Raw genomic sequence first — 22,480 nt, 5'->3', positions numbered from 1 at the left:
CTCTCTACCAATAGTACTCTGACCCATCTCCAAGAAACCACAAACTTTCCTGGGCAGACACTAAGATTTCAAGCCCCATAACGTAATAATCATATAGTATGTACAACACATCTATGCCTCTATTAAGAGATACGTATTTCTAGACTTAATCAACACAATATAAAAGATCTAGAACTAAAAAGCCGACCTGTCGACTCTGATGAACCAGCCTCAGGCTCTGATTGTGTCGAGACGGACACTCGAGCTGGAGTCGAGCTATCTGTACTCCTTGGTTTTTCCTTCTTCAATCTCGGGCAATCCTTCTTAAAGTGCCCAACTATTCCACATAGAAAACATGCCTTCGCTAGACATTCTCCCAGATGGCATCTCCTGCATCTAGCAAATACTCGATAACTTCTCTAGGCCTCTTTGCCGCCCTGGTGGCCACCCTGAGTACCATGACTCCTCCTGTCAAGACCAGGGGTAGTAGAATTGTCAGGAATCTTTCATTTCTGGTTGCTAGGGACTCCGCCCCTACCAGATCCCGCAATTGGGGGTACCATTGTCTGAGCTTCTTTCCCTACGACGCTCCCACTCCATATCTCATCTCCTGCATTCTCAATAGCAAGGGCTCTCCCTATCGCTTAAGCGTAGGTAGAAATCTCATGTACTGGAGCGATCCTAACGCTCTAGGCCATCCCAGAGATCAATCCTCGAATAAATCACTCCTTCCGGGCCACACCTGTTGGTACCAAATCAAATGCGAATTTGGACAATCCATCAAATTCATTGACATACTCTGTCACTGTCTTACTACCCTGAAACAAGTTCATAAACTCGTTGGTCTTTGCAATTCGAACTGCATCATAGTAATACCTCTCATTGAACAATTGTTTGAATAATTCCCAACACATCATGACAACATTCCGGGTCTGGGATACCACTTCCCACCATGTTCGACCATCTTCCCGCAGCATGTACGTGGCACAAGCCACTCTATGCATTGCCTACCACTCCCATATAGTCAAGGATGGAGCTAATCATGCCCATCCACTGTTTAGCTCTCAACGGATCCAAGCCTCCCTCAAAAACTGGATGATAATGCTTCTAGAATCTTTCATACAGTAGTTCCCAACTGTTCCCACCCTCAGGTTGAATCGAAACTGGTGTCATTGTTGTCAGAACATATGGAGCAGCGTTCCTTGGTGGAACCCATTGTCTCAATCACTTAATTTCTTCCTCTTGCTTTTGCAATCTTGCTTGCATGCTAGCAAACATCTGCTGCCAATTCCAGGGGGGCAGATGGAGGGTTCTAGCCCCGACTATCATCTGCAACCCCAATATTAACAATGCCTGATCTAATTGACTACCTTGGATACATAATTCCTAAATTTGTCTACAGTCAATGACTTAACCTATTAGGCATGATAATCAAATCCAGAACTGTCCCACGAGCAGAACCAAACAACACAACAACCACATACAATATGCATACCAAAACATAGGTCTATAACGTTCATGAGTCAACTAATAGGCCTTAATCCCACAAGATATATTTAAATATGTAATGCTCTCTATTCTAGCATGAAGATAGGGCACATATGTTCAATTAAGTAGATATGCACACTATAACGTTATTAGATACCAAACCATGAGTCAGGCTTATCTTTAGCGATGAGTGTACATGCCCAACCAATCTTCAAGAACCCTTAACCCTAGACTACTCTGATACCAAGTTGTAACACCTTGGTTAGCAAAGACCATTACACTGCGTTTAAAATAGTGCTTAACTTGCTAAGGGAGTCATTTGGACTTAAATGTGTAATTAAATACTAAACCAAAGTTAGGTATTCAAAATTTTGGTCAACGAAGTAATCATTTTTCATTAAAATTGTTTAGTTTAAACATGGGATCCTAAAAAGTGGTTACAGACTGATAAAAGACAAATAAAATACACACTAGCTGTCCTAGGCGGCAAAATAGAGTTCAACCCTAGTTCCTCCCAAGCTATCCGGGCCGTGGCAATCGAGTAGGATGCATATGTACACATCGCCCCTAAAGCTTTCCAACTCGTGGCTTCTTCAGCTTACCCTGCCCTTACCTCCACCACAAAGGACTCGTGAGCCAAGGCTCAACAAGAAAACTTAAATCAACAGATTCAATAAGCAACAAAATATAAACAACAAGCTTAGCAGCAACAATCTGCTCAAACAAACACATAATCCAATTTAGCAATCAATGAGTCAGACAAGTGCAATCGACACTTCTGAATATTTAGGTGACGTTCAAGCCTGCCTAATCGAATAATCACATTTATAACCACAATCATATCCATTTACAGGGGTCCAAGCCCTAATTACAACCTGGGCGCAATTTTCTTACCTGGAGTCCCGAGCAAATAAAGTATGGCATCGCTGAGCGCGATCCCTACTTTCAAGCCCTAATGGTATAACCGAGTCACAATAAAATAATGGGCAACCATAAAGTAATATACTATTTAATAACTTTAGGGTAAATTTCTAGCCTTCAAGATCTCGAATTCTACTAAACTAAGTAGTAGAATCCTTCCCGAGTCTTTAGGTTTGAGTTACCGAACTTAAAAACCCTATATGGAAAAAATTCTCTATTTGAGCCACTGCGCCCCTCACAAGCGCTGCGACCCTCTACAAGTTAGAGAGCCTAAGCCCTCACTTCCCTAGACATGCGCTGCAGTGCTGCCCACCTAGTGCCGTGACGATAAGGCGGTTCAGAGAACCACCCCAGCCCCTAAGTTCATACGAGCCACAACGCTCCAAGAATAGTGTCGTGGCGCGACCCCGCGAACCCAGATATTCTGGGTTTTTCCTGCATTTTTCCCCGAGCCAAAACTCCCAAAATTCACACCAAATCACAACTAAACCAAAAATTGAATCCTAAAACCTCATTAATACACTTAAGGAAACACAAATAAAACAAAACCTAAACTAGAACTTAACCATAACTCCAAAATTCAAACCTTAAGTTTGAGAAACTCCAGAACATCAAAAACCTAACCAGAAATTACCAAGAATAGGAAGAATTCTTACCTCAGTTTGCCAAACTGCAACCCTAAGGTGCCCTTAACTCAATCCCTAGCTCCAACCCCTTTAATTTCCCCAGCTTTCACCTCAAAAATCCCTAATAACCCCAAGCACTACAAGAGAGAAAGAGAGTAGCGAGATAGAGAGAGGAGAGCTGAGTGTTTAATGTGGTTCTCTTTTTGAAAGTTTCTACAACCTAGGACTATCTAAGGTTAGGGGAAAAAGACTCAAATGTCCATAGCCTCAACCTTAGTCCATTAATGCCTCCAACAACAAACTCGTCATTTACCACCCTATTCCCGCTAAACCTCAAATAACACTACAAATTCCCAATTAACCCTGACATACCCAAAAAATCATCAAATAAATCCCCATTACCTGATAAACCACATCAATGTACTAAATTACCTAAATACCCCTAGGCTCATCCTGAGCTAGGTATTTGACCCCATTGTGACTTTTCCGTTAACTAGGATCGCTTAGACCACACATCTCAAATATATCCCCATAACACTGTGGTCTCACTCATAAAGCATATATAATATATATATACCCTCAACGGGTCAAAAATTACAAATATGCTCTAATTAGTAAAACAGGCCTGCATGCATATTTAATACACATAAACATGCATAAATACTCATATCACCATATAAATCATATATACCACATACACACACATATATTCGATTAATTTCACATATAACTCTGATTATGCCTTCCTGACACTGTAATCAATGCGCTAAGCATTATTAACAAATTTGGGACATTACAACGATCCTTTTCTCACGAGCCTTGCAGTAACCTAGTCACAACCATATATGGTACTCCCGTTAAGAGCTAAATCCAAATACTGATTCCGTGACCAGCCACATGCTCTCGGGACCTCCACTTCCACCAAACAGGCTGGTGGAAACGTCCCCTGACCCTCCAATCTCTTCCCAAGCCCCAATGAAACCACAATTTGAAATGGTTATAGGGCAGGGGCGCCCAAGCTCCCCCCTGCATAGCGCAGGGGAACCCAATAGGTAGAGACACCCCCAAACTCCCCCTACATAGTGTAGGGGCATCCAAAACAAGGGCAGGGGTGCTACACCATAAACCCAGAATTCTGGGTTCCTTTTTCTGTAACTTCTTCGACCCATACTCGCCCCATTCCAACCTAATCCCCCAAAAATCACCAAACCAAGTTTTCTATTCCAATTTTAACAAAGCTTTGACCCCAAAACAAGTTACCCAAAATTCAAAGACCCCATAAACAATCTCAAGACATACTAAAACCCAAAAACACCAAGAATCACACTTTGAGTTTCAAAGTTCAATACTTTTCAAAATCTGAAATTCAACAATCAAAAACCAGAATTCAGACTTAAAAAATGCCTTAGATCAATGATATGCATACAAAATATATGCTTATCCATGACTTTTCTGGTTTGATTTGGTTGTTTTTCTCAAGTGAAATTACGTATTTGATCTGTTTTGTGAACTTTTGCGGTTTGTCGCTATAATTCTGATTAGTGTGAGAGTTCAGAGTTTTTAAATTAAAAATCTATGTGATTAGTCAAAATTGGCTAAGTATTGGAAATTCAGCATAGGCGATATATCACATGTCTTGGACGATATATCGCCGCTTGAGGAATATGGATTTTTTGCAGAGATAGAAACGACAACAGAGACCTTGGGTTTGTATCAAGAATATGGTATAGGCGATATATTGTCACGTGGGAATTTTTTGGGATTTTCATGTAATTTCGTAGGGCTTTTTCATGGAAATATAAAAGGATAATTTTTTTTAAACGAGGAAGAGTGCTCTGGATTGCCGAAAGGAAGAACGAAGCAAGATTTCACTAGTTTTTATTTCATCTCTTTATGCTTTTAAATTTTGGATTATTTTTATGCAATTATGTTTGACATTATGAACTAAATTTCTGTTTAGAGTATTTTAATGTAGTCACTGGATATTCTTTTCATCTTTAATGCAGTTTCTAAGATTTCTTGAATCTATGATTATCTATTGTTCTTACGTTTAATTCTTGTAATTGACTGACCATCTTTTGCATGATTTTTTGTTCCAATTCAACATCTGAAAAGTGAGAATTGGAATAGCTATAGGCAATAGACATAGATTTCAATTTAGAATGATAGATAATCATAATCATAGATTTCAATTTGGAATAGCTACACAAATTGGTTTGTGTAGCAATTAGGTTTCTGTTCTTAATGCGGTTTATGTGTAGAATTTATCACAGACATGATGAAAATTTACAGGTAAACTAAATATTTTATATCTTGAAAGAGAATAGAATTGTCAATAGTAAACCTGCTATAATCATAGTTAGAAGAATCATATTAACAGTTTGAACAAAATTGAAGGTTGATGAAGTTAAAATGCTCTAATATTTTCTCTATAGAATTTTCTGTAATTTAAATATGTTATTTTAGTTTATTGTTCGTAGTTAATTTTCAATCTATTTTCGTTAGTAAAATAGAAATTAAAGTTCACTTTTGGTAATTAGTAGATCAATTCTCTGTGGGAAAGATACTTTACTTCTATTATCATTACTTGCTTGACTACGTACACTTGCGTAGTAGAAATTTCACAACAATCAGTAGCTCAATTAGTTTCTTTCATTAACAACTTACACAAACACTTTAGAATCCCCTGAAATCAAAATTGAACCCAAAACCCAAGCTTTTCCTCAAGAACACATAAGAACTCAAAAATAGTTGAAGAAATCCTTACCCCAATTGCCCAAACTCAAAAATTCGAGGAAGAAGATGGCTACACCAGCTGCAATCCTCACTTTCCCAATCCTTGAATTTTCCTTCTAAGTCCTCAATCCTTCACTCGGGATCCAAGTGATCCTAGAGCTTCAAGACTGGATAAGGCTTCAAGAAGGCACTAGAATAAGGAGAAGACTACTACTGAATGTGTAAGGCAGCTAAGTCCCCAACACTTATCAACTTAAGTCTAATAATGGGTCAAAATGACCATCATACCCTCACCTTATAAATCTTTTCCAAAGTAACCCAAGGGCACAATAGTCATTTTACCCTAATTACCCATTAACCTCGAATTACACCACATATTCCCCAATTAGTTCAACTAGACCCAAATACTCACCAATTTAATTCCCATTAATCAATAAATCCTGGCAATTTACCAAATTACCGAAATACCCCAAAGCTCATCCCGAGCCAAGTACTTAACCCCGTTGTGATTTTTCTGCTAAGATGCTCCATAGGATCACCTCGTGCTGAATAACATAAATATATCCACATAATAATGTGTTCTCAATCACATATCATATATAATTACAAATATATCCTCAGTGGATCAAAATTACAAAAATACCAATTCTAACGAATTTGGGCCCACAAACACATTTAATACACTTAAACATGCATACACTATAATATCATAATATAACTCATATAATTCAACATAATCACATATGTATATCCATTAAAATCACAAATACGTCCAATTATGCCCTCCCGACACACTAATCAAGGCAAAAACCTAGGGCTCAACTTGCCCTTCTTCCCAAACCACTTCACTCCTCTCAAAGGTGAAAATTGAAGGAAGACATAGTCCCCAACTTGGAACTCTATATTTCTACGCTTGGGATCAGCGTAGCTCTTCTATCTACTCTATGAAGCGAGCATCCAAGCTCTAATCTTCTCAATAGCCTCATTGGTCCTCTGAAATGCTTCATGACCCAAATATTTCCTCTCACCCATTTCATCCCAATGGACGAGTGATCTACATCTCCTACAATACAACATCTCATATGGAGCCACTCACTACAAGAAAAAATGCTTTTAATAACACCAAAAATGTGTTATCAAAACATACCATAACACTTTATGATGTGTTAAGACCGACTATGTTATCGTAAGTCAGGGTACTTTACATAACACTTTATCATTGTTATACAGATGTGTTATTATACTGTCAACGATAACACACTTTCTGTGTTATTTTAATACATAGATAAGTGTTTAATTATATTATTTATAGTTGATTATATAACACATTTCAATACTTATAAATTTGTGTTATACTACACTTTAGTATAACACATTATTTGTGTTATATAAAAATGTTTGCATAACAAAATTCTTTACTTATAAAAAGTGTTATTGTAATAGATATTATAACACATTTTTTGTATTATTTTAATATTTAGATAAGTTTAAATTCTCATTATATATTCATTTATATAACACTAATTTATTCTATTATATTTGAATTTTTTTTATATAATTAAAATTAGCTTTCTAATATATACTAGCATCATCAAATGAACTTGATTTTCAAATAACAAATAGTAAAAACATTCAACATTATATTAACAATCCTCAAATTAGTTTAAAACATTCAACACTTTCATCAACAACAAAATATTCTTAAAGTATTCAAGTAGTCTTAAATATTCAACATATAAGCCTTGAATGATGATTTCGGTAAGTCCAGCATAGGGTAGTAAAGGAATGTGATGTGAGGATTATAGCAAGGACAAAACAAGATACTGAGAAGTAAAAGAATGCAGTGTAGACAACCAAGTGAGGAACCCCATCTTTCAATGTATGCCATTGATCATTTGTTGCCAAGTTGAATGTTAGTGAGAATAGAGAAAAGAAAACACCAGCAAAGAAACATATGGACAGTCCAATGACAGTGCTTTTCCCAAACACCTGTAGCAAGAGTTATAATTATTAAATGTGATAGAGAATCTGAGATGTTTGGATTTGAATGTCAGGTGATGAACGTCCAAATATTGTTGTGTAGTATTTTTGCAACACAAGATTATCACTTTTCATCTAAATGTGAGAATTTTAATTGATTTTCCATACTAAAAATTATTGTCTTTTACAGTGCCATCTATAGTGGTACAGCTAGTTTTCTGCTCATTCTCATTATCCTTAAGTGCACCATCAAACAAAACAATTAAGTAAAAATTGCATCACTCAACAAGCTCGATGATTTTATTTTTAAAAATGAATGAAAACAAGATAATTATTTGATAAGCTTAACATTTAATGAATGAAACATACCCCTCTTTAGATGAAAAACCTTCAAGCTTTTCTTTATTATCAGCTGCATTAGATGAGTGGACAGTAGAAGCAAGGAAAACTACAACCAAGAAGCAGCCAACGCCAGGGAAAAGGATCTCGGCTCTATTAATTCTATTGTCTAAAAAGTAATTCGAGGTTGTTCCTGTCACCATTAAAGATTGCAACAGAAGCAAAAAATTCAGTATCTATAAGAGCAACATAGACAAACATCAATATTTAGAAATGGTCAGAGAGAGAGAGAGAGAATGAAAGAAAGGACCTATAACAACTGTTATGCTTGCAGTGATCACTTCTCTGACTGATAAGCCAACAAAAGCCCAAGCATAATGAGTTGAGAGATTTCCAAGGCTAAGTACCACCCCTCCTGCCATTGCAAACATCATAGAAGGCCAATTATCCTGCGCCAATCACCCTAACATGAATCGAAACCAAATACATACAATACAATACAACTCCATTATGGCAAATAGATGAAATTTTCATTATGATGTGTTCCTTATCACTGGTCTCTCCAAATAGCACCACATTCATCAAAGAGAATAGAGAATGAATGAAGTAAACTTTATCTAAATATATGCAAGTGTTGAATATTTGTGATTCAACTTGTAATGAGCTAAAAAATATAATCAATACTGAATTAATCATGAGAAGGAGCAGCCAAAAGAATTATATAAAAAAAGAAGAGGAAAAACAAAAAAATAATGGATTCTAGACATGTCTCATAATAATTGGACCTTTTTATTAAACTTCATGGAGACAAGACTGTCACAATAAAATTGTCTAGCAATATTTTTATCTCATTTTCTTATCTAACTTTTAGCTTCTAGCTTCTATAAAAATAAATTTCAATGGTTAAAATAACATAATGTTTCTGCTCAAATTCTGTTTTTGAAGAATAAATTGTCTCAACCAAAAGATAGTTAACATGCATGCCAGAAAAATAGCATAAGAAAAATGAATTAAATTTAGACTGGCTCTTTGTCTAATTGATGTAAAAGATTCTATGAAGGATGGGTGGAAAATTGGCAACCATACAAACAGAGGAAATGATCTACATAGAATTTTTATGAACTTAGAAGGTAATGTTCTAGATTCTTTGTATCCACAACACCTTACTTTAATGAAGGTTTTGGTAGGCTATTCTAAACACTACATAAATCACAGCTACAATAGACTCTAAACACTGAATAATGCAGGAGGTTATTGAAATATAAAAACAGAACATCTAACAGTGAAACATTCTAGAAGAAGTCTGAACCGAGTGAGGAGCAAAACTAACCTTATCGATAAAGGATGAAGGGTAACATCGATATGTCTGCTCAAATGAGGTTCCATGATACCCATATCCGTCGAAATACTGCAAAGTCAATGAAGCAAGTTACATATTAACATCATATACAGGTGCCCTCCCTAAAGTCCAACCCTAATGCACTGCCCCAGAAATTGGATAACATAGTAGTTTGAAACCAATTGTTGGTAGAGAATTGTAAAATATAATAGGACAGAAATAATACATCAGTAATAGATATTATTGTAGATTCTCATCTTCCTGTGATGAAATATGGTGACTAAATCAACCATCATATTCAATAGAAAAGTTAGGATAACCACCTCATGATTATGTAGTAAAGCTTTAGCTTACCATCTTAATACTGTGTCTAAGGTTTTTGCTGGCTCTTTGCTGCGGATAGTTCGTCTTCCAAAGCTCCCTATATATAGAAAATTTACAGTTACAGAGCACAAGTATTAAAAATAAAGGTTGAAAATTTTAATGAAAGCCCAAGAGCCTAATTAGTCTCACTAGGAGTCCTAATCCTGATGCTAACTAATTAGACTCCTTAACTACATATAAAACTATCTTGAGTGGTCTTATGAAGTAATGCATTGACTATGCAGTCAGTAGACACAATTAAACCATGTAAGAGATTTTACTAAAAACTATCAGAAACAATATGAATAAAAGCAATATAAACTCCAGCTAAAAAATTGATTTTTATCAGATTAAATTATGAAAATTCATTAACAAGATATGAATCAAAATGCTGCATTAATAAATGGAAATTCACATAAATATAAGTTCAGAGGCAATAAAATTAACTTCAATTACATAAGAGATCAATAACCCAGAAAAAAAAACCATATTAAGCATGAATTGGAATATCGGAGAAGTTTCATTTTCATTTATATTCAGCCAAATTGGAATATGAAAGTTCTGATGTCACAAATAGCTTTTCAAACTACATTTTTCTGAACAAAAAGTTCTCCAAGAGATACACATCAACTATCACAACATCAACTGAAAACTTTTCCGTGTTATTTGAGAGGATTTGGTGTGATTTTTCCCTTACCTGACTTCCACTAGAAATATGTCCAATAGTATTGGGGAACAGTTGGGATAATTTGTGGGGACAAGCAACCTTAATGGCTGTATTGAAGACTGCAAAACATTAAAAGAACAGTCAACACATAAAATACTACATAGGGGTGATAAAATCCCTTCATCATTCTTGAGAACCCACCATCTGTGCTGAAGCATATTGCAATTTCATGTTTGGAATGAGTGCCACGGCGCTGAAAGAGCACTTGACAATGGTCCCTTCACCTCCTTCAGCAGCAGCTGCTACAACACTTGATTCCTCACTAATATCAATAACAGTGTCAATAAGACGCTGATTTATTTCCCTAATTTCGTCTTTAAGAGCATGAATTGCTTGCAACAAGATCACCATAGTCACTTCATAGGTATAAGTTTCTGAATGGATATGATAAAATTAACTCTTAGCACAGCACACTCATAATAAGCATATCTTTATGTGTCTCAGTATATGCTATCACAAAGTCACCAAAATCACTTCCACTATCAGTCAAGTGACTAAATCAGATCTAAGATTGAGCTGAATGTCAAACATTGATCTTTGAAGCTAGAACCATGTTTAAAATAGGTCCTATTCATACAAACATCCATTTCAGCAAAAGACAAATACCTCTAACTTACACCTCTTGATACCAGATGTTGTAGTTGACTCTATTTCTGATTTGCCTGTGAGTATTAGCATAGCCTACCGTGTTCTGTGAATTACCAGGCATATTTTGACTTAAGCTTGTGGGAGGAAGAAGAGTAGATGATACACTGGAAGAACTCTGAACAGCAGCAGAATTCTAAACATTCTGAGATAGTAGTTGTTGTCGAGTTTGGCCCTGATTAGATGACAATGGCATTACAAGTGATTTCCCTTGATTGTGTACTTGAGGTGGCATGACAACAGATCTTGTCCAAGCAAAACTTCTATCAGGGATAATTTGAAATAATGAGCATTTATGTTCCCCCATTACATCCCTACCAATGCAAATGTAAAAAAATTATATTTTTCTGATAGCTGACCCCACGAGAATGAGTCATGATCCTCTAACTACCAAATTAAGCTCCTAAGAGCTATTATATAACTACATACATAACTACTTCACATGCCAAAGTAAAGCATAAAATTTGGAAGAGGATGGAACAAAATAGAATTTGATTGAAATATGCATTTTGTATCCCTTAAGAAACACATTTTTTTGGCTTCCATTTAACAACACATTGTTATACCTGGATCTGTGGTTCTGCTATTAGTGGGGTTGGATGGAAAAGGGTTGGGTACATTATTGTTCTGAGACTTATTCTCCATTGACAGCATCTTCAGTGAAATTTTCCGTAAATAATCATACTGTAACAATCACAAACAAATGCCAATTAGGAGGGAGCAACATACATAAAAATTGTTCATGTACAAGGACACAAAACATTAACATGTAAACATAAGTACATCTGTTGCAGATTGGATATTTTTTAGATAAGGGAATTTAAGTTTAAATCCCTAATTAATCTGTTTCCTATATTTTAGGGTTGTTAGCCTCAGATATCTAACTGGTTGTTTGATAGTACATGTAACCTAATGTCAGCCTATGTGTGTGTGTGTGTCTCTATATATATAGATAAATCCTATTCTGCGATTATCATGATATTAAGCAATAAATCAGCCTTTATCCATCTATAACATCATGTCAGCATTCAATGCAAGTAATACATATAGGTGACTGAGGAAAAAAAAGGAAAAGGAAGGTGATCAGAAATATGGAAGTACCTGGCTTGTGGCAGCACTGTAAATCTTTTCCTCAAACCTTTCAGCAGTTTTCTTTAGTTCAAGCAATCCATCTTGACCTGAGAACGGGAGATGCTTTTTCAAAGTATCCATTCTTGCGATAAATACATCAGATTACATATGTCAATGAAAATGACCCTTTCATATATTTTGTACAATAAGATAAATTTTGAAGATGGAAACTTCATAAAGAATAAAATCAAACTATTAAGGGCTTGCTTTTTGTTTTTGTTTTGTTTTTCTTAAAAAATAAAAATACTAAAAAGTGGAAGTTTTCCTTGAAAGTTTACTTTGATATCTTGTTTGGTCTTTTGTATTTATGAAAATTATTAGAATAATTTCCAAAAAGAGATAAACATGTTACTATACGCATAGTAAATAAAGATTTCCAATCATGTTTCCTATCTTTTAAAATTGAAAATGAACACAAGATTTTTATTTTTATTTTATTTAATCAATCCAATCAAGCCCTAAGTGGTTAAGGTACAACTGAATATTTTCCATTAACAAGGCATCTCTTGTTTCAAAAGACACTTACATCTTGTTGACAATTCGTTGTCTCGAATCGTGTTGCAGCTGAGTTCTCCAATCAGTATTGTCTATCATGGGTTCACCACCTTGAATAGATCTCCAATTATTGTTGTCCATGCTGAAAATACTCTGGGTGTGTTTGGCATGGAGAATTAGTTTAGATTATGTTGGACTGGATTTGAAATAAAATACAATGTATTGTATAATGCAAGTCAATTAATACTAATCCAAAAACATGAACTTTTATTGTTATCCATGCAACTCTTGACCTAATAATGCAACATGGCAATATGCAGCAGTTGAAAAGTAATAAATATACAATAACACAAGGGAAATGGAAAAACAACCACATTCTCGTATAAACATGTTAAAAAACACTTGAAAGGAAAATAAAAATATCTTACATTGTTGATTTTCCTGCCACGTAACATATGATCATTTCAGATTTGAAACTATACATTTTCTTAGATCACAGTTTGTGAGTCATTTTAGCAAATACATATTGAAATCTCAAAATAAGAAAAATGACAAAATTTATCTCAAAAGTTGACCACAAAATTCCGAATCATCACAAATCAAAATGTACTTTTCCAAACACCTCAAATAAAGTCCCAGGGGCAAATAACATCAAATATATTTTAAAAAATTAAAAATTAAAGAGCACAAAGCAAAATGGAAAATCTAAAATCCCATAAGCTACTATCCAAGCAACACCATCATGTCTCAAATTTGACCATCCCATAATTCTTCGAAACTCTTACGACTTCATATTGAAATCTCTTCTCGGCCATACAAGAAAGATCAACGATGAGGTATGAAAGTAGCTCACATATTTATGGAGGTATCAGTACATAAACTCATATAAGGAAAACTGAATTATAAACGCAAGCTCCCAAAATGGAGCTGGCAATAATAAAAAGTTTGAGCCTTCCAAAAATGAAGAAAGCAATAGACCCAAATTTTATGGATATCTTTGATCATGAATTGATTTGAGGGAGAGAAAGAAACTAAGATTTCCTTAAAGCCAATTTTGACACAAAAATGGGACAGAAAAATGAAAATAAACTAAGAAGAGAAAGAAAAATCCATAGCCAACCTGATTTGCAAAGGGCAGAAGAAAAAAATTATGAGTAGAGCAGCGTCGAGATGGACGCTGACAAACGACGAACGAGGAGACAAAGAAGGCTGGTGAGGGCTGTGAGATGGATTTGATTTCGGGGAAAAATAATATGAAGATATCTAGGATTAGTAACCCGAATTTCATAAATCAATTCCCAAATTTTGCATGTTAATAATAATAAAAATTCCAAATAAAAATAAAAATCCCAGATAAGTATTTAAGTGCATGAAAATCTACTCAAACATCTCAGCTTGGAAAAGAAAAAGAGTCGTATATATTGTTGAGAGAGTAGAAGAAACCTCTAACGATTTCTTCGAGTTTGGTGTAGAAGCTTCCTCAAAATTTAGTTATCATGTCCAAAGCGAAGACCTAACAGAACAAATTAAATCAAAATTACAGAGGATCAAACCCTAAAGCGAATCATCAAAATCATTCTAAATGAATCCAAAAGGCAAATTCAATAACAACAAAATAAAGTAAACAAAATTGATGAGATGAGATTAAAACACTAACCTTGCCGAGGTTTTTTTGGCACGGAGAATTAGTTAAGATTATGTTGGACTGGATTCGAAATAAAGTACAATGTCAAAAACCCACTTGAAAAACAAAGCCTGCGCAGAGAAGAACTGAAAATGTTGAACTTGAAAATGGGTATTCATACACATTTACACGAAGAGAGGAAAACGTACCTGGGCAAGCTTAATCGTCCTCCTCCTGGGCAGATTGGTCGAGAAACGAAGAGAGAGAGAGGGGGGGTAAACACAGAGAAACAAGAGAGAGAGAGGGGAATCGGGGACCGACTGGGACCGTGTGAAAATGGGTTTTTTTTCTTATTTTTTGGTCAATTGGGACTGTGTGAAAAATTTTGGGGGGCTGGGGAAAATTAGGTGCCAAAAAGTCCCGCCTATATACATATACACTTATATATATTATAATACTTTTTTAAAAGTGTTAAATTTTTGTGTTATGGAAATGGGTTTTTGTTGTAGTGACTTCAATAGTCGCCTGATAGCTGTTGTTGTAGGAAAACTCAATCAAAGGCAAATACTTACTCCAAGACCCTTCAAAGTCTAGTACACATGCCCGAAGCATGTCTTCCAATATCTGAATTGTCCTCTCAGATTGTCCATCTGTCTGAGGATGATAGGCGGTACTAAAATTCAACTAAGTACCCATAGCCTTTTGCAGGCTTCCCCAAAACTTAGAATTAAATGTGGGGTTCTGATCTGAAACAATAGACTTCGGAGCCCCATGGAGACGAACAATCTCCTTGACATACAGCTCAGCGTACTGATCCACTGTAAAAAAAAAATTCCTCACAGATAGAAAATGGGTCGACTTGGTATATCTGTCTACAATCACCAATGTCAAGTCATGCTGCCCCACCGTTCTGGGCAAGCCCACCACAAAATCCATAGTGATGTCTTCCCACTTCCACTTAGGAAAACCTAAAGGCTGTAACAACCTAGCTGGCCTCTAGCATTCAACCCTCACCTGTTGACAAGTTAGACACTTAGCTACATATTTAGTTACATCTTTATTCTTCCTAGGCCACCAATATAAAGATTTCAGATCTTGATACAACTTCGTGGTGCCTGGATACAACGAGTAAGGTGTAGTATGAGATTCATCTAGAATCTCTCGTCTGATTGCAGAGTCCATCGGAACACAAATCTGCTCTTTATACCTCAGCAAACCCATCTTGGAAATAGTATAGTTCTTAGCCACTCCAGCTAGGACATCCCCTCTGTGCCTCATAAATTGAGGAGCATTCAACTGACCCTCCTTTATCCTCTCCATAAGAGTAGATTGTAAGGTGATGTTGGCTAACTGATCCACCACCAACTTTATTCCTGCTCTAGTCATATCCTTTGCCAACTCCTTTGATATCTGCTTCAAACTGAATAATTGTCTCGAACCTCTCTGACTCAAAGCATCTACCACCATGCTGGATTTTCTTGGATGATACAAGATCTTACAATCATAATCCTTTACCAACTCTAGCCAATGTCTTTATCTCATATTCACAATGACAATCATAATCCATAGGATTGCCTCGTACAAAATAACATAAATATATCCACATAATAATGTGGTCTCATCACACAACATATATAATTACAGATATACCCTCAGTGGGTCAAAATTATAAATATGTCATTTCTAACAAAAATGGGCCCACGAGCACATTTAATACACTTAAACATGCATACACAGTCATATCATAATATAACTCATATAATTCTACATAATCACATATGTATATTCATTAAAATCACAAATACATCCAATTATGTCCTCCTGACACACTAATCAAGACACTAAGCCTTATTAGGAATTTTAGGACGTGACAAAAACCCTCTGCCCGAACAAGTCGGTCGACCGGTTCTCCCAAGATGGTCAACCGTTTGGTAAAAATTGCCAAACCCTAAAACCAAAGGACGGTCAATTTTTTCCCACAGGCTGGTCGATCGTTTCATCACAGAGATGAATTCTGTGTTTTTCTAGATTTCGAAACCAACCCAAATTGATTCCAAACTGCACCAAACTCAAAACTTATACTGCAAAACATACATACAAGTCAACTTATACTTAATAACACCAAATAAACTCCAAATTACAACCCCCAAACTCAAAGAGTCATAATTTTAGATAAAACTTCTTATTTTCATTAAAACTCAAGATCTCAAACATTTTTATGGTTTTCCAACCTAAATTCAAGCTTAAATCCTTTACAAAACATGTTTATAATCCCCATATATTCACCCAAATAAGTTATAGCCAGCAATTACGAAAATTAAACCAAAATACCACATTTTGTCAAGAACAAGTGATGAACATCATCGAAGAGCAACCAAAAACTTACCTCTGCTATGAAATTTAAATTCCTTAGGTTGAAGATGACCTTTAGCTCTTGCTAACTCCTCCACTAGAACTTAAACCCCTCCACAAATCTTCTAAATTCCACAGAGCTTGGTCCACCCTTGAGAATGTCCTTGAATAAAGCTTAGTGTTCAAAAAGTCACTAAAGCAAAGAGAGAAGGCTTAAACATGGAAGAGAAACCTTCAGCCATGGGTTTCCTATTTTTCTAATTATGTGGTCAATTGACAGTTTTTCCCTTGCCCTTACTTAACCTCAAAGCTTGCTCAAGGGCAATTTGGTCTTTTGGTTTAAATTCCCACCAAACCTAAATTTACACTTCTAATTATCAAGATAATTCAACAATCACTAAAACACCATTATTTCACCAATTAATTTCATAACCCATAATTCCCAAAATATTAACATTCCCTAAAATACCCCTCAGCTCGACTCAAGCCAGACATTTATCCCAGTTGTGATTTTTCTGCTAATTTTCTCAAAAGGACCCACTCATGCCGAATGTCACATATTTACTCACATAATAATGTGGTATCAATGCATATACACATATAATTTCAAATACTCCATCAGCGGGTCAAAATTATGAAAATGCTCATTTTTAACAAAAGTCTGTCTTCAAACACATTCAATACACATAATAATGCATACTCAATTAAATAATAATATAATCCACATAATCTCTCCACGTGCCCTCCTGGCACACTTATCAAAGCACTTTAATTTTATCAAGAGTTTTGAGACATTACAATTATCCCCTCCTTAAAAAAATTTCATCCTCAAAATTTACTTGAACATCTCAGGATACTAGTCCCACATATCTAACTCTATCTTCTAAGTCTTTTTTGCTACTTTGCTATTTCTTTAACACTTTCTCTACGGTGACATAAGACTTTATTCTTTCTATCCAGAATCTCCATGGGCTTCTCTTCAGAAGATAACTCCTGCTGTGTAGCATTCGACATATCTTTCCTTAGCTTCGATACGTGAAACACCATATGAACCCTCGCCAGTACTGTGGCAAGGCTAATATGTAGGCCGCTTGCCTAATTCTTTCCAGGATCTCAAAGGTCCAACGAACCTAGATTTCCATTCCTTTTTCTTTCCAAATTATTTTATCCCTTTCATCGGTGAAACTTGGAAATACACATAGTCCCCAACATAGAACTCTACGTTCCTACACTTAGATCCGTGTAGCTTTTCTGTCCATTCTGTGAAGTGAACATTCATGCTCTAGACTCTCACTCTCCCATCTCTATCCAATAAATGGGCGTTCCATTCTTTTTACTAAGTAACATTTCTTATGGAACTACTCTGATCGTTGTTTAATAACTGATATTACAGGGAAACTCAATCAAGGGATTATATTCACTCATATCTGAATCCCTCTCTCAGATTGCTCATCTGTTTGAAGATGATATATCATACAAAATTCCAGCCTTGTACCCATTGCCTTCTGTAGGCCCTCCCAAAAACTTGGAAGTAAAGTGATAAAATCCCAGTCTGACACTATAGACTTTAGTTCCCCCATGGAAACGTACAATCTTCTCATATAGCTCAACATGTTAATCCGCTTTATTATTCATTCAGACACGTAGAAAGTGAATTGACTTGGTATATCGATCTATGTCCCCCCACACCAAGTCATGGCATCTCACCATCCTAGATGATTCATTCACCAAAATCAATGGATATATTCCTTTATTTCTATATTCTAGAATGCTCAATGATCATAATAACCCCACTGGTCTCTGTTATTCATCCTTCACTTGATGACAAGTTAGGCACTTAGCCCCATATCCAACAACCTATTTCTTTATCCCTGATCACCAATATAGAGTTTTTAGATTCTAACATATCTTCATGGTACTTGTATACAACGAAAAGGGAAGGGTATGAGACTCATCTAGTTACTCTTTTCTAACATCCTCATCCATCAGAACATATATCCATTTCTTATATCTTAATATAACCATATATGAAATAACAAGGTTCTCAGCCACTCCAGCTAATACCTTCTCTTAATGTTACATATATCATAGATCATTCTTTTGTATTTTCCTTAACTCCATTTCAATAAATGTAGATTGAAGGGTTCCATTTCCAACTTACCCATTACAAACCCTATACGGTGATCTTCCCAGCTAACCTTCTGTGGTCTGTTTCAAACTATACACTTGGCTCGGATCTTTCTGACATAAGACTCCAGCCACCACGTTGATTTTCCCTGAATGCTAAAGGAATTTATAATCATAATACTTTCATTGATTTAACTAATATTTCTATCTCATATCCGAATCTTTTGGGTAACAGAATATTTCAACGCTAATGTCAGTGTATGTCTTACACTGCTCCCATATCAATAATGTCACAACACCTTGAGCGCAATCACCACATGGAGGATGCCTCAGTTCATATGACTTTCCCAATTTACATAAGGGTTCATCTAGTCTATGTCACGATGCTTCACCATACACAACGAGCTCTTCGTTCTCAGACGACACCTAAACACTAATGCAATAATCAGTCTCTATTTTAACTCTTTGGAAGTTCTTTTCACATCTGTTAGTTCATGCCCACCTCAAGTTCTACTCATTTGTTCATTCAATGGTGTTGCATTCCTCAAGGATTCTTCATCAACAAGTTGATGATGTCCTGCCTACCAAAGGAAACTTCTAATTTCTGAAGCGTTCCTTGGCCTTGGCCAATCCCTTTCTGCTCTTATCCTAACTGATTCAACTTAGTTCAACCATAAACCCATTCTTTCTCATAACGTGACTCAACAATATCACACAACGAAGTCACAACTCATCATTCCAAAACTTTGCATGCACTTTATACCCCTTTAGCCTCTGTAACTTTAAACAGAGACATTGCTCATGTTCTGTCTCTAATTGGGAGTAGGTCAACATATTATTGATAACTCAATCACCAATTGTTCCAATAATCCTTGAACTCTCTATTAGTCAGATCCATGCCAGTCGATGGAGCATTGGTTAATTCAAGGACATCACCGAAAAATCCACGACATCAATACCTTATGCAGAAGATAGTCTTTAAAATGTCTTATCTCTTGATCCTCAGCTGGTGATAACCCGATCAAAGATCACTTTCTATGAAAATGGTCTTGGCTTGCAACAGGTTAAACAAGTGGTCAATCATTGGCAAAGGCTGCTTATTCTTGATATTCGCCTTCTTCAACTCTCAGTATTCGGTACACTTCCTTGCTGATTTGTCCCTCTTTTTAACATATATTATTGGCACATTCCATGGTGAGAAGCTAAATTTAATCAACCCTAAATTGAGTAGCTCCTTCAACTCATTCCATTATGTCGGTACCATTCAATTTGTTCCCTTAGATATCAGTTCTATGTTAGGTGCCATTTCTATCACCAACTCGGTCTCCCACTGTAATGACCCAAATAATTCTAAGACTTTGGACCATTAAAACTACTAGACATAACCACTATTTTTGAGAAAACATACACAAGAAATAGTCATAATTTTATTAAAAACTCCAAAGTAAATATTGAAATACATAAATGAGTGATATGGGATCCCATTGTTTTAAAATAAAACATAACTTTAAACTAAAGGAAATTGTTTACAAAGCTAAATGCGGAAAATACCTAAAGAAACATAATTTAAAGAGACTAAAAATAACGCCGTCCTCAAATCGTTCACGCAATCCATCGAATCCCTTCATCCTTAATACACAAACCAAGCTACCAAGAATCCTTCCGCCGCCATAACTATTTTCCTGCATACATAGAAATAAAGGAATGAGCCTAATGCCCAGCAAGGAAAATCTACTAGCACATACAACATAAAACATAAGATAAGACTACAAAACATATGACTATAAAAACATGTATTATAATGGCCATCTAGCTAGGCAATCATATGCCCATAAATTTACGGGGCTTAGTTATCTAAACAAGTCATATAAATTTATGGGGCTCGTTATCTAAACAATCATTGTAACGCTCTGGATAGCCAAGACCGTTACACTGTGTGTTTATAAAGTGCTAGACTTGCTAATCAAGTCATTTAATTAAAAGCGTGTTACTGAAACTATAGAGGAACTAGGGTTAAAATGTTTTGGTCTCAAAAGCCACATTTTCATTAGGAAACATTTCCTGTTTACACGGGATCCCAGAAATGTTAAGTTTGAAGACTGTTTACAAAAGTCATAAGGTTTAGATACAATAACAAGCCATATTAAGGCAAAATAGATAGTTAGGCAAACCCTGTCCTGATCCACTTCTCGACCATGGCGATCGAACAGCTAGCTATGTACATTCAACCCCGCAGCTCTCCATCTCAGGATTGGTCCAACTTGCCCTTGCCTTTACTTGCACCACGTAGCACCCATGAGCCAAGGCCCAGCAAGAAAACACAACAACAGAGCATAAGCAATCAATAGACAAATCAATATTGCATCACAAGTTCTCAACCATATAATCATTCAGTATAATCAAGTATTCAACATACTAAACATATCAACTCATATCACATATCACTTCACAAATGATAACTAGGGCTAGCGCTCTCAGGTTGCTCCCTCCGTTATCCCACTGACTCCGGCCTGCTTAAACCGAGCTCAGTGAATATTAAGATGTCCTCGGCTACCAGTGGCCAAGCCGCGCCCTGTGCGCAAATATTGTGTTCGGCACCCTTAGGCCGCTATCACATGTCCCATGGCATGATACCATCATTGACATAATACAAATATCGGGAGCACTTAGTCCCATCACAAGCATATAGTCGGGTGTAGTTTTCTTACCTTCCAATTTGCTAGCTTTGATCACTTGACTCCTTGAGCAGGATCCCTCTCGAGCCCTAGCGCTCACCTAAACACAACCATAGGCCAAAGTCATCATCAAACCTCAAGTCCAAAACCTAGCCTCGGGGTCAATCTCGAGCCCCGGGAAGTCCTAGTTCCACCAAACAAGGTGGTGGAATCAAACCCCAAACCCTTGGTCAAAAACCCTTGCAAACAACCCTAAAATCCCCTTCAGAAGACAGGGTAGCGCTACAACGCTCATGGGAAGGTGCTACAGCGCTACAAACAGAAGCAAAATCCCCTCAGCATGCATGGCCTAGCACTACAGCGCCCAAAGGCTAGCACTGTAGCGCTAGTCACAGACAGACAAACACCAGTTTTCCCTTCCTGCAATTTTCTCGAACCAAACTCAACCAAAACCTCTCCAAACCTTTACCAAACAAATAAACAACCTTATGAACATACTCCACTCATCCCAAGCACCCCAAATACTCAAAACCCAATCACATGCATCTCTAATCCCAAAATTCACCATAGCTGACCCTAAGCTCAGAAACTCAGCAAAACCAATCAAAACATCAGAGTTAGAAGCTTAGAATTCTTACCTTTGATGGGGTTTCGATTTCAAGACAACCTCTACACCTCTTTGGCTTGCTCTCCCTCAACTCTTGGCCTGAATTCCCATCAAACTCAGCTTACACACCATAGTTCAAAAAACCAAAACCAGAAGCTGAAGAAACTACAAAACCTTACCTCAAGTGTTAGGGTGTTCTTGCTAAACCTCTGACAATTCTCCAAGCCTAGCTTAGGATTCTTGATGCTCAGCCTAACCCAGCTCTCCTCTAAGCTTTGCTCCAAGAAAACCCCAGAAAAGTGATGAGAGAACCACAAACCGACCCA

General features: G+C 36.4%; 3 protein-coding genes across 6 annotated transcripts; all 3 read right to left on the bottom strand.

The window, feature by feature from the left end:
- Nucleotides 1-7,460: 7,460 nt before the first annotated feature.
- On the bottom strand, nucleotides 7,461-10,029 carry LOC133829096 (ureide permease 3-like). Of its 3 annotated transcripts, none has more exons than XR_009891520.1 (5): nucleotides 9,763-10,029; nucleotides 9,400-9,543; nucleotides 8,380-8,518; nucleotides 8,100-8,262; nucleotides 7,461-7,739 (listed from the first exon to the last, which is right to left on the bottom strand). XR_009891520.1 is itself a non-coding variant. In XM_062259026.1 (5 exons), the coding sequence occupies exons 1-5, from the start codon at nucleotides 9,763-9,765 to the stop codon at nucleotides 7,664-7,666; spliced, it is 459 nt and encodes a 152-aa protein (XP_062115010.1). In that variant the 5' UTR covers nucleotides 9,766-10,029; the 3' UTR covers nucleotides 7,461-7,663. The 3 variants fall into 3 exon arrangements, 1 of the variants encoding a protein (XP_062115010.1); XR_009891521.1 differs by having other exon boundaries at nucleotides 8,380-8,484; XM_062259026.1 differs by having other exon boundaries at nucleotides 9,400-9,477.
- Nucleotides 10,030-10,348: 319 nt separating this feature from the next.
- LOC133829095 (mediator of RNA polymerase II transcription subunit 15a-like) lies at nucleotides 10,349-10,853 on the bottom strand. The gene is made up of 2 exons (XM_062259025.1): nucleotides 10,640-10,853; nucleotides 10,349-10,557 (listed from the first exon to the last, which is right to left on the bottom strand). The coding sequence occupies exons 1-2, from the start codon at nucleotides 10,847-10,849 to the stop codon at nucleotides 10,465-10,467; spliced, it is 303 nt and encodes a 100-aa protein (XP_062115009.1). The 5' UTR covers nucleotides 10,850-10,853; the 3' UTR covers nucleotides 10,349-10,464.
- Nucleotides 10,854-11,203: 350 nt separating this feature from the next.
- On the bottom strand, nucleotides 11,204-14,902 carry LOC133829094 (mediator of RNA polymerase II transcription subunit 15a-like). Of its 2 annotated transcripts, XM_062259023.1 has the most exons (5): nucleotides 14,427-14,902; nucleotides 14,213-14,282; nucleotides 12,801-12,922; nucleotides 12,245-12,356; nucleotides 11,204-11,827 (listed from the first exon to the last, which is right to left on the bottom strand). In XM_062259023.1, exons 3-5 carry the CDS (start codon nucleotides 12,908-12,910, stop codon nucleotides 11,690-11,692), a joined length of 360 nt encoding a protein of 119 aa, XP_062115007.1. In that variant the 5' UTR covers nucleotides 12,911-12,922; nucleotides 14,213-14,282; nucleotides 14,427-14,902; the 3' UTR covers nucleotides 11,204-11,689. The 2 variants fall into 2 exon arrangements, with proteins under 2 accessions (XP_062115007.1, XP_062115008.1); XM_062259024.1 differs by lacking the exons at nucleotides 14,213-14,282; nucleotides 14,427-14,902 and adding an exon at nucleotides 13,890-14,016.
- Nucleotides 14,903-22,480: the final 7,578 nt, after the last annotated feature.

The sequence above is a fragment of the Humulus lupulus genome, chromosome 4 (assembly GCF_963169125.1).
Source record: "Humulus lupulus chromosome 4, drHumLupu1.1, whole genome shotgun sequence".
NCBI lineage: Eukaryota > Viridiplantae > Streptophyta > Magnoliopsida > Rosales > Cannabaceae > Humulus > Humulus lupulus.
Note: the sequence above shows the minus strand (reverse complement) of the source record. Positions and strands in the feature narration are given on the sequence as shown.